At 33.4% G+C, this 11459-nt stretch overlaps 1 protein-coding gene across 2 annotated transcripts; it reads left to right on the top strand.

The window, feature by feature from the left end:
• Positions 1 to 846: 846 nt before the first annotated feature.
• On the top strand, positions 847 to 11153 carry LOC125502883 (peripheral plasma membrane protein CASK-like). Of its 2 annotated transcripts, XM_048662336.1 has the most exons (11): positions 847 to 1033; positions 1137 to 1242; positions 5356 to 5433; positions 5534 to 5712; positions 8080 to 8151; positions 9226 to 9401; positions 9660 to 9785; positions 9895 to 10078; positions 10148 to 10266; positions 10465 to 10638; positions 11018 to 11153. In XM_048662336.1, the coding sequence occupies exons 1-11, from the start codon at positions 862 to 864 to the stop codon at positions 11123 to 11125; spliced, it is 1494 nt and encodes a 497-aa protein (XP_048518293.1). In that variant the 5' UTR covers positions 847 to 861; the 3' UTR covers positions 11126 to 11153. The 2 variants fall into 2 exon arrangements, with proteins under 2 accessions (XP_048518293.1, XP_048518294.1); XM_048662337.1 differs by lacking the exon at positions 8080 to 8151.
• The last annotated feature ends 306 nt before the right edge of the window (positions 11154 to 11459 follow it).

Here is an 11459-nt window from a genome sequence, read left to right as displayed (position 1 = left end):
ACAACATCAAAACTTACTAGAATATGATTTGGATTTATGTCTATGTCTGATAATTTTTGTAAAAAATGTTCAGAATTTTTAATATAGGAAGTTGTAATTGTTTTAAAGACAAAAATTTTTGAGGCGAAATACCCAAAAAGAAGTTTGTAAAAATGAATCCGCCTCAACAATATAGAACTTATCTACAACATTTTAATTATGATCTAAAAGCGACAGATTTTAAAATAACGAAAAATTACGTTTACATTTTTCAATTCTTCAGTAATATTACTTAACAACTAAACATGTTTTAATTTTAATTTTGTATACAATCCGAAACAGCGTTTGAGGCTTAAATTTACCGCATTTATTCCATTTAAGGGAACTGAGTTTTTCTCTGTGCTGCTACAAGTAACTTTGTGATTTAAGGGCTGTTTTCTATTGCCTCCTTCAAACTTAACAGCCTGCTTATTAAATCGACAAGCCAGAAGAAAGAGAAGAAAGAGTTTTAAATTTTATTTTATTAAATATCTTTATAGATCTTGCCTCTCATTAAAACGTTCATTATATGTCGCCTAATCTAGCCAGAAAAAGGAGGTAATCAAGTTTATTAATACCGTTTTATGTTCATGATTGAAATATCATCAACGGTGCATTTGACTAGATATCTAACTGCACGTTTGCAATTTTATTGGAACCTTGGAACGTTTCCAGCAATTTTCCGGAAGTTTATTGAACAGGTTTTATTGACATGAGAACTTTAAGCGAGTTCAAAATTTAATTTTAAATTGAAGAAGTTAGAACAGCACATCTACAATGTCACTTAGAAGAATACGAGTGATGAATAAACAAATAAATAGATATGGTAGTTGTTTAACTACAATGATTCACAATATTGCCATTTGGAATGTTGATTTGAATCGATTTTTTTATTGTTTCAGGGGGCCATTTAGTATAGTGCGAAGATGCATTCACAGGCAGACTGGACAGCAATTTGCTGTAAAAATCGTAGATGTAGCAAAATTTACCTCCAGCCCAGGCTTAAGCACAAACGGTAATGACATTATTTTTTTACGAAGTCGCTTATTGATTGGTTGTTTAAAAGTAGTCAAAAATCCCTTTATTACTACAGTTGATAACACATTTATTTTTTATAGATTTGAAAAGGGAAGCAACGATATGCCACATGCTCAAGCATCCACACATTGTAGAGCTATTAGAAACATATTCGTCAGAGGGCATGCTCTACATGGTGTTCGAATAGTAAGTTTTATTTTCTTATTTCTTTCGTCTATTTTTGTTTATTGCCCATCGAACAATTTCAGAGTAGAACATGCTACATAAGTAAATATAGATATATTCTATTTTTCTCGTTGTGTTTGTTTAGCAGTTTATGGATGAATATTTACCTACTCTAGAAATTCTCGGAGCGTGTTTAATTTTATTTACAGTTCCCTGATCACATTTTCTTTACTCAAAATAGAATGTTGTGTGAATATCATTTACATTTTTTATCGCGTTCCAACTCTAAATTTGTTATTTTGCTTTCTAGAGCAATATTTGATACAAATTACATCAACAAACATCTATTTTAACCGTTTGGCTCCTGCATCTAAATAAATGTTATAATTAACTGAATTGGAAGCATAAACCCGGTTTATCCCCCTAAGTTTCATGTAAATGTTAGTCTTCGACTTCCATCAGAGCACTCGTATGAAGCAAAAAGTGCGATAGTTAATCGAATTTACGACAGGGTCGTAAAACCCGGTATCTTTGGCTCGTTCGCAAATTTCGTTTTTCGGTTTTATTGGTGACTCCGAAATAATCACAATTGGCTGTATACTCTTTACACAATTATTAAGTATTTTGGTAGGAAAATCATCCTTCCATGTGTGTTTATGGCACCCAAAATCTAGATTACTAATGAGAAATTTTCAAAAACCGTGTATTCTCCTTTCAAAAATTAACGTATTTAGTATCAGATTTTCGTACTTGCTGCAGTTACTGAAGCTCGCATTTTCAATAATTCTTAAATAACTTAGAAGCGCAGTTTAATAATAATTTTTGCTGAATTAACTCAGTCAGCAGTTTTACGTCAGTTCAAGTAAAATTGTTCACTCGTCAGTAGAACGTGATTCTTGGTTCTACTGTCGACATAAATTTTTACGTTTTAAGGCTTAAAAGACAAAACTATTAAAAAATCAATAATTTAATGTGTAGTTTATATTAAGTACTTCCGAATTTCTCATTCGCTGCGAATCCTGTAGCAACACGAAATATGGTTAGTATAAATAAAAATTATTTAAAAAAAGAATATTTTCGGTTCAACATTATTATTTCAACAATTTACAACAAACTAATTATTCATTATAATTATGAGTTTGTTATGTTACAGTTTTTGGGGGTTTTGGTTATTAGCTTAAATTATGTTGGACTGTTTATTTCTGTCAATAATTGTGTTGCAATATACCAAAAGATTGGAATAATTAAAATTTCTCGAAATCCGGAATGATCGCATGAATGAATCGGAACTGGAGGTAAAAAGTCATTGTTTTATTGCATTTTCCGTTAAAATACCCATAAGCGAAAGCTTACCCGACACATTATCAGTTTGATTTATTCCTCAAAGACTCAAAATCAAAAATTCTTACTTACAATGTGTTCGAAATGGACAAGACGCCAGCAAAGTTTGCTTACAGGTATTTTATGGCAAAATGTATACGTAACGTACGTACGTACGTGGTGTAAGTTATTATTTTTTACCTAAATTTCTGCAATAAATTGACTTAAATGTAGGAAGAAATGCTTTCAATGAGAATTTTCAGAATTTCAAGCGGAGTTCGAAAATTGCATCAAATTTTCCGTTTGCGCAAGGTGCCAAACCAATTAATTGGTTTCGGCATTTTTATATTGAAGAATTGCAATTTGAATCTGGAAAAGTTTTCTGATATTGCTGGTTAGAAATGTCTCTGATGATCATTATTTTGATGATCATATTTTATCACAACTATTTTAATCAAAACATTACCAATTCTATAAATAGCCATTTATTGGGGACGTGAATAATTCAAATTAACACATAGCTAAATCACATCAGTTTCAAAATATACGTCCTCGTTTAATTGTTATGTATTTGAAAAATGTCTGGATTTCAAGTCACGCAGCCTGAAATTACATTTTGCTGTTCGTCCATGTGATCAATAAAAAATCGCTTGAAGCGCATAGTCGTTAAAGTACATTTGTCAATTTTAGCCAACTGTTTTTACGACCAGCTATTAAAAAATTTATTTGCAATTAACAAAGCATTGAACGTTATTTCCAGTTGTGTGATTCAAGAGACTTTTTTTGTGCATACGTATGCCCACACCTGTATAGTTAAGTAAACACTTATATTTATTTAGTTTGGATCATTAATTAAAATGTTCACACAAACATTGGTGTGTAATTTTTGAGTTAAAATGTTTTCGGCAAATACTAGCCACAATTTAACAATGAGTGAAGAATTCCAGTCGTTAATTTTCGTGTGAAAGCATAATAAAGTATTAACTTTTTTATTAAGCTGCTTTTTGAAACAAATGAGTGTAGCTTTGCTAAATCTTAGCACAATATATATTATATACAGGGTGATTCAAAATTGACGTCATTTCTCTGGAGGTGATGTCTGGCGGTGTTTTAGGAGTACCGAAAAAATAGTTAAAAAAATTATTGTTATTAAAAACTGAGAAATTTACAAAAAAAACTATATTCGAAAGACGGCAACAATGTTTTTCAAGGTAATCTGCCTAATTTACATTACGTAAATACCTGTTGCTTTGTAAGTAATTATTAAAAACTCCGGTAACCATGGAATTATATCGAAAGTGGCAATAAAATAGACAAGGATAAACGGTAAATTCAACGGGAATCGTTGAATGACGGGACGTATTTTTTCGAAATGTTAATTATTGTCCTCACAACCTCGAATTAATTTGTTTACGTATTACAAGTAAACATACATTTGAGTCTTTAACTCCAAACAAGTTAGTGCCTCTGTAATCACCTTATTCTTCACTCTTCTCGGGCAGCTTCTCATATTTGGTTAATTAACTCCTGCTCAGTTTGTACCGTTATTCAGTAAGCCATTGGTTTAATGTGTCGTTGTGCTCTGGGTATCTGACATACGTGGTAGGAATGTAGCCCTATTTGGAGGATACTGCTTTATAACAAAGTTGAAATTCGATTTTCTACTGTTAATATCTTCTAGAAATTATCGGAAAAAACATTTTCAATATTTTTCTCCTACTCTCCAAGTGAGCCCCTATTACCCCTTAAAAGGAAAGACACCGATTTTGAATCAGCCTGTTTTATGTTTTAGATATGTAAATCGAACATTTAGATTTACATACGATACAGGGAGCTCGTTTTTTTACATATTTTATGGTGAATCTCGTTTCTTCAAAAATGTAAGTAACGAACATGTCGTGTTTAAAAAAGTTGATGATGAAACGCTGCAGCACCAAAACGTCGGACTGAAAATATGATATCACCATTTTGTAGACGGCAGAAGTTGCCAAGAGAATGTATTAATCATTTTCGATTATGAATTAAACGTTTCCTCTAAATTTCAATATTTTTCAAATATCTTCGAAGGCGTCTCCTAAGACCTAAACTGGCATTTAACAAAGCTCAGAAATGCCCAACTTTGCACCAATTTAAGCGACTTGGTAGTTCTTGCATGTAATATTATATTCGCTCAATCTGCAAGCTTTGCAGTTGTCTATTGCATTGACGTATAAAAATTACATGTTAGACTGATTTCCTCCGAGTAGTTGCTCCAGAAAGGACTCTTCCCTGCAAATAATTGGTAATATTTAAAAGTAAATTAATGCGAATCGTCATGATCTGGCTGATATTCGTAGTTAATTAGATTCATTGTCTCTAAAATTAGTTGCCAAATTAAACAGTTGCGCCCAAAATAAAGCTTTTTATTAGCTGATTAAGTGCCTCCGCCGACGCATTCAACAGCACGTCAGCCTGCGGGCATCTGATTCGGCTGTCCATCTCATCCAGAATTGTTGCTTGGAGTACACTGATTTTCATTATTTTTCAATCAACTTTGCTTCACTTTTTAATTATTTTACGTTTCTATTTTGTTTGTAATATACATATGTGAAATTGTAAATTAAATTTCCGACACGTCACAAAATTTTATTCTTTATTGTTATTGTATAATAGACACCAGTTCAGTTTTGATGTATATTTTATAATGATGAAACCTGTACCTATTGGATTTTATGTTTTATAAATTAATGTGATGAAATATAAAATATTTTCTGTTTATAAAATACTCCGGCTTATAATGTCTGCATTTCTGACAGAAGATTACTTTTGTTTCAGTATGGATGGGTCTGACCTGTGCTTTGAAGTGGTCATAAGGGCTTCCCAGGGGTTTGCTTATAGTGAAGCGGTAGCCAGGTAATAGTGTATTTTAATTAATTAATTAAATTCAGTCCTAATTACTCATTTTATTCAAAATGGAATTGCAGTACAATTACGTTGCGTTTTGTTCTTCCAGCCATTATATGCGACAAATCTTAGAAGCGCTTCGCTATTGCCACGAGAACGACATCATCCATAGGGATATCAAGCCTGAAAGTATCCTGCTTGCTACCAAAGAAAACTCTGCACCAATTAAATTAGGCGGATTTGGAATTGCCGTGCAACTACCTGATAAACACACCAACAATGTTCCTGGTAAGCAATCGTAATGTTTGAACGGAAATAACGGATTGAGCGAAGAGTTGGGGATGCAGAATTTTATGTTCGCTAAATATATTTAATTTTATGAATTGATTATCATTATATGTGAGGGAGTCTAGCTCAGCCACATGAATTTGAGGTCATTAGTGACATTGATCGAACATTCGTAAGTAAACAAGGTAATTATCTTCGGACGGATCTCGTGGGTTATATTCCCGAGTAGTCGCCAGATTGAATTGTACCATGAACAAAATTTAATTTACTCTGGCATAAAAGACCTTCCACGTCAACTCGAAGTATAATGGAACGACCGTCACCACATTAACCATTATTTCCTCAACGTGGCCCAACCGACTCATCAAAACACGCTGAATTTTGTGAAAAGGGTCTGTAGACCGAACATGGGCTATATTAGAAGGACTAACCGGATTTTTTGACGCAATATTGCACCGGAATATTCRAATAAATGTGAACCGACCTTGTAATTTCGGCATTTATAAATACATATGTACAATGCCGCTTAATGTGATCTTTTTGACGATTGTTGCTGTTTRATTTATTTATATTATCTGGCAGATAATATCATCATCAGGTCATATTTTGGATTTCATTGCAGATACATTGTAGGTACTATACGTTGTTTCCAAATACTAGTAAGTATTTTGTGTGTCTTTTCTAGAATTTAGAAAGAGAAACATTTTAAATTCGAATTAATTGAAAAACAATTGAAACGGGCTTTCTTTAAATTTTAGCCGTTTCGTAAGCAATTGAAGTTTGTTATAAATTATTTATTTAACTTCGGTCTGTAATATTAGTAGTGCTTATAGTCCTGTTTTCGAACCAACTGAAGTTAATGAAGTTTCCTTCATTGCTAGGAGGAACAACTTCAACATACTTTTCAGGGCACTATGGATTTTCTTGTTTTAAAACCGTATGTTGCGACACAGACTGACGTCACAAAACCGCAAAAAAGGAATGAATAATTTGGCTCTTTTCATCATTATTGCTCCCATTTACAAGAGTATTTAATTATGGAATTTTGCTTTCGGGGCAAAGCTGAGTTTGATTAATGCAATTAACTCAGCTTGAGCGAGGAGCAATTTTCTTTAATTTTAGAGGTGTAAGGCAATAAGGCTACTGAATGAGCAACGATTACGATGGAAAATGTTTGGCTTATATTATGATTTATTGTAGTAAATATTAAATGGAAGCGAATCGAAAATGCGATTTTTATTCCGTTGCCAAATAAAACGTTTTGTTATAAATGATGCTTTCTGGAAAATAGGAGCTTTATGGTATATCAGAGAAAGATTTGTAAAAGCTGCACCGTTCGGGTTTAATAATTAAAATAACACACGTGTAGTATGTTTGCGTTTACTTCCGGTTCTCTCCCTTGAGAATGCACAATGTTGTAAATAAATAGGCAGCTTGTCTTTGGAACAAAATATGGGAAGTACTTCTATCCGTCTCTTTCAGATATTACTACATTGCGCTTAACAATAGATTCACATGTTGGGTTTCATTGATCGGACCTCTTTAGGCACATACCACCTGTCTAAAATTTGCTTTCGAGGAATAGGCCCATTCTATTAAACTTTCAGTTTAGGTGTTGCCCGTCGGGCATAACTCCAGAAGCCGCTGAAATTACGAATGCAAATTTCATCAGTTTCCAGGGGGTAATATAAAGTGATATTTGAATAAATCTGGTTGAATAACAGTGTTTTGTCATATTGTCAACACATGGCGGTAGGTTATTTACGATTAATGCGTGCCCATTGAATCTGCAGATTCTTATTTTTCTCGAGTAACTACTCAAATGAAGGAAAAGAGTTTTATAAGAATTAGCAAATAGATGTGGGGACTTATAGACTAACAAAAAAAAAATGTCTGCATTAGGGATAAATGCTGATTTTTTATAGAAACAAAAGAACTTTTCGGATAAATCGGACTACAATTTGTGAATTTGTTTACTAAATACCTAAAACCTGACTTGTTTGTTAGATTGATTTGTTTTGTGTGATGTTTGTTGGATTAGATTGAGGCTGACAATTCACAGCTTGTACCGAGAACTAGGCAAATGCTACCCGATAACTCTGAAGAAAGTCTTTTCTTCGATTCAATTTACATGAAGTGTGTGCAGACCCTTTTCATCTATTTTGGCCACTTTTGCTGTGAATTAGATTTATTTCCCCTTTATTTAAACATTTATTTTAATCTTGAACATAAATTGCAAAACAGGGACATGGTAGTTCGTAAATGTATTCTGCATCTAACAGCTCTGGTTCCATTTGTTAGATTTATTGTCCAACTTTCCCTTACTTGTGTGTTTTCTAAATAAAAACGAAAAGTTGTATGCTGTAGAAAACGGATTGTGTGAGTACAGGACGAACCTGAGTCCCATGGGCCGGATGTATCTAAAGGCTGACAAGGCCGGTAAGATAAGATCTCGAGTTGCTTAGCGCATTACGAAAATACAGGATGTTATACATGCCGTTTCTAACAAGTATTATTGGTTAAGTAATTTTTTATCAACGTTATCTTAATTTAGAACAAACAAGAACACGAACAACAATTAATTGCTGAGTAGCAAATTTGCTTATCCTACGTTCAGGGATCGGAGATTACAACAATCCTGCAACATTTTCGTATTTTTTTTTCGGGCATTTTTTTAAACCTCGGCGTTTTAAATATAATCGAAATTTTGTTAGATAAATACTGACTCTATCTTTTCCAAAGTACATGATGATTTTGTACAAATCGCATTAAATTTTAATGCTATTACAAGGGTGTTGGTACAATGTTCCCTGTTTTTTACGATTAAAAAGTACTTTGTTGCAAACAACCAAAGGGATTTTTTTCACTTTCTTGGTGATATTTTATTTCTAATATTGCCCAATAGGGCTCTTACTTCGAGACATCCTTTATTTTCGTAACAGCCCGTTGCTGTAAGTAGGCATGCATTCCTTCTCCTTAGGTATGTATCATATTCATTTTGTGGCATGTTTGCTTACAGCAATGTCTCTTCTGACTTGTGGTCACATCCGTTAAGAACCGGACCCATTTGTGCACATTATCACCACCATTTGTTGAACTTTGAAAATCTTTTCTAGTGTAGCCGTTCAAAGTTTCTTTCCATGTTAAGTATGGTAGAAACTAATCTAAAGGGACGCCACTTTCTGTACGTGTATGTTTGAAATTTATGTACTTGCAAAGTGTTTTTTGATTTTGATGAGGTTTCAAAATTTGAAAATAAGTTGAAAGTTGAAAAATGCGCAATGTTAGCTTCGAATTTTTTAGAATCTCTCGAATTAAGGAAGTTCATTTTTATTTTAATGTCTTTATAGCATGTCCTTTTTCCAGTGCTAGTCACTCTGCAACAGTGATTTATCTGTGTTGCACAGCACAGCACTTGTAAAGATTAAAATTTTCTTAGTTGATCATTATCACCTTTAGAACACAGTAGACCAATAAAATAGGTCGTTATGTTTACAGTGCAATTTTTTGCAGGTAGGGTAGGCTGCCCTCACTTTATGGCTCCTGAGGTCGTAGAAAAAAAGCAATACGGCAAAGCAGTAGATATTTGGGCCGCTGGAGTTCTCCTTCACGTTCTTCTATCTGGAACTTTGCCATTTCATGGCAGCGGTCGTAGATTGAACGAGGCTATATGTAGGGGGAAAATATCGGTGAGTTTTACAGCACCTTAAATCTTTATTTTTCGCTCAATTGTTACTCACATGGAGTGGCAGAGAAAACATTTACATACGTTATTGTTACGCAATACCTTACGAAAAGAAGCAATTTGCACAGAAAGTCGATTGATATTTTAAACAATCGTCACTAGTAAATTGTAGATATTTTCGTGCAATGTTTGTGTCAATTGGCAAATTGTATGAGATTGGGTTATGGACTTCTGCCAGTTGCTAGAAGAATTTTTTTTTCAGATAAATTCCTCGCCGCAATGGGAATTTATTAGTGATAGTGCTAAGGATTTAATACATCAAATGCTGACTGTCGATCCGAACCAGCGAATTACAATACAAGAAGTACTAAACCATAGGTGGCTCAGGGTAGGCATTTTATGAGTGATAAATTTTTTCATTTTACCTTGGATTATTGACAAAGCCTAAGAAAGGAGCTTATTTTTTACATTTAGAAGTATATTTGCTGGGTTTTCAGGACCGTGACAAAGCTCTTAGACTTCACCTCAACGATACAATAGACGAGCTTAAGAAATACAATGGTAGAAGAAAATTGAAAACCTGTATTCTAAATACTGTGAATTCTAGTAAATGGTATAATTTCGATGAGGCTACTGACGATTTTATTCCTGAATGTGGAAACGACGAAGTGACTTCAGCGGGTAAGTTGCTTCACTATAATTTAATACTGTTGCGAAGAAAATCTATATTTAAATGGTCATTCTTTCTAGCTGTGTCTACTATAACGGATACTTTAGATGATATTTACTGTCTTCAAGAATCGCAATTACAAGAGAGACCTCATTTATTAGCATTATTAGAAGATACTCATCTGCATAATGTACTTGAAGTAAGTATTTGATTTTGTAGGCAGTTTTCAATTATTTCATAATTATGCAAACATGTTTCATAAGTTCGAAACTTTTGAGCTCAATTCGAGTCGTAAAAATGTTACTTTTGATTGGCAATTTCATCGAATAATGAATGTTATTTTAATTTGAACTTACAAAAAATTTGTGGCCTGATTCTAATTGGAATGTTGTTACAGATTTTCGATCAAGTCGTAACTCGGCTTCCAACCCCCATCAAAGCGCCCTCTACCGAGGCTGTGCAGTGTTGTCATCATGTTTTGGAGATTTTACGGGATCTGGAGCATAGGAGAGATATCGACCGACGCGAGATTCAAGAGTTGAATGATCTCCTCAATCGACCCAATTTTAAGGTGAGTGATATTGATCGTTTTAGTGTGCAGCTCTGCCGCAAGATGTCGAGTTTGTATAGCTTTTTGTTGAGCCAACTTAAAAAAAATGGATACGAGTTTGAATTGCCACCATATTTTAAAAAGCAGACGGCCGCGAGCTAATTGGGTTTTAAGCGACAAAAGTTGTTTGTTCCTCTTTCGCTTTATGATCTAATTTTATCCCTTAACAGTTTAAAGTCACAAACGTCTGATGATTTTACCATTACTCCAGTTTAAAGTTAATAGTATTTTTTTTAATAAACGGAGTTCCAAGTCTTTATTGATAAAAAATGTATATATACTGGAGTATTCAAATACTCGATTATTCGAATAAACCACTAAACGAGTATTCGAATTTCAGATTAAAACAATTCCGAGCACTACTCTAGACATCGTTGTTTTATGTGCGAAAATCGTTTCTAATTGCAAAAACATAAGTAAAATTAAGAAAACTTACTTTTTACCCTAAAAGCATGAAAAACATTAATATATTACTCGAACACATCTGAAGTTTTATTCACGAAATACTTTTCAGGACTAGTCATACATTTGTTTACACTAGCAATTCTAAAACCATATCAATACTAATCAAGTATTTGCAGTCTTGGCAGGACTTATTTTATAAAGAACACTTTTAAGATAACTTCAGAATGTTTAACTAAATATATGAATACACAAGATGTCCCGTAAGCACATAATCAAAAGGGTACTGCGATATTCTTTGGATCGAAAGAAGACAATCTGACCTAACGTTTATTAAGAAAAAATGTCTGGCTGGTCAAAGTTSKTSAAAAAATTTATCT

Source organism: Dendroctonus ponderosae, unplaced genomic scaffold (genome assembly GCF_020466585.1).
Source record: "Dendroctonus ponderosae isolate FM_Combo_2020 unplaced genomic scaffold, Dpon_F_20191213v2 Dpon_F_20191213_100, whole genome shotgun sequence".
Lineage (NCBI taxonomy): Eukaryota > Metazoa > Arthropoda > Insecta > Coleoptera > Curculionidae > Dendroctonus > Dendroctonus ponderosae.
The sequence above is the reverse complement of the archived record's forward strand: the minus strand, read 5'-3'. Positions and strand labels throughout refer to the sequence as shown.

Excerpts from the sequence above, each read along its gene's own strand:
- LOC125502883 (XM_048662336.1), top strand. The coding sequence starts at position 862 with ATGATTCACAATATTGCCATTTGGAATGTTGATTTGAATCGATTTTTT. Across the intron at positions 1,243-5,355 it reads CTCTACATGGTGTTCGAATA|TATGGATGGGTCTGACCTGT; the intron begins GTAAGTTTTATT and ends CTTTTGTTTCAG. Across the intron at positions 5,713-8,079 it reads ACACACCAACAATGTTCCTG|AAAACGGATTGTGTGAGTAC; the intron begins GTAAGCAATCGT and ends TGTATGCTGTAG.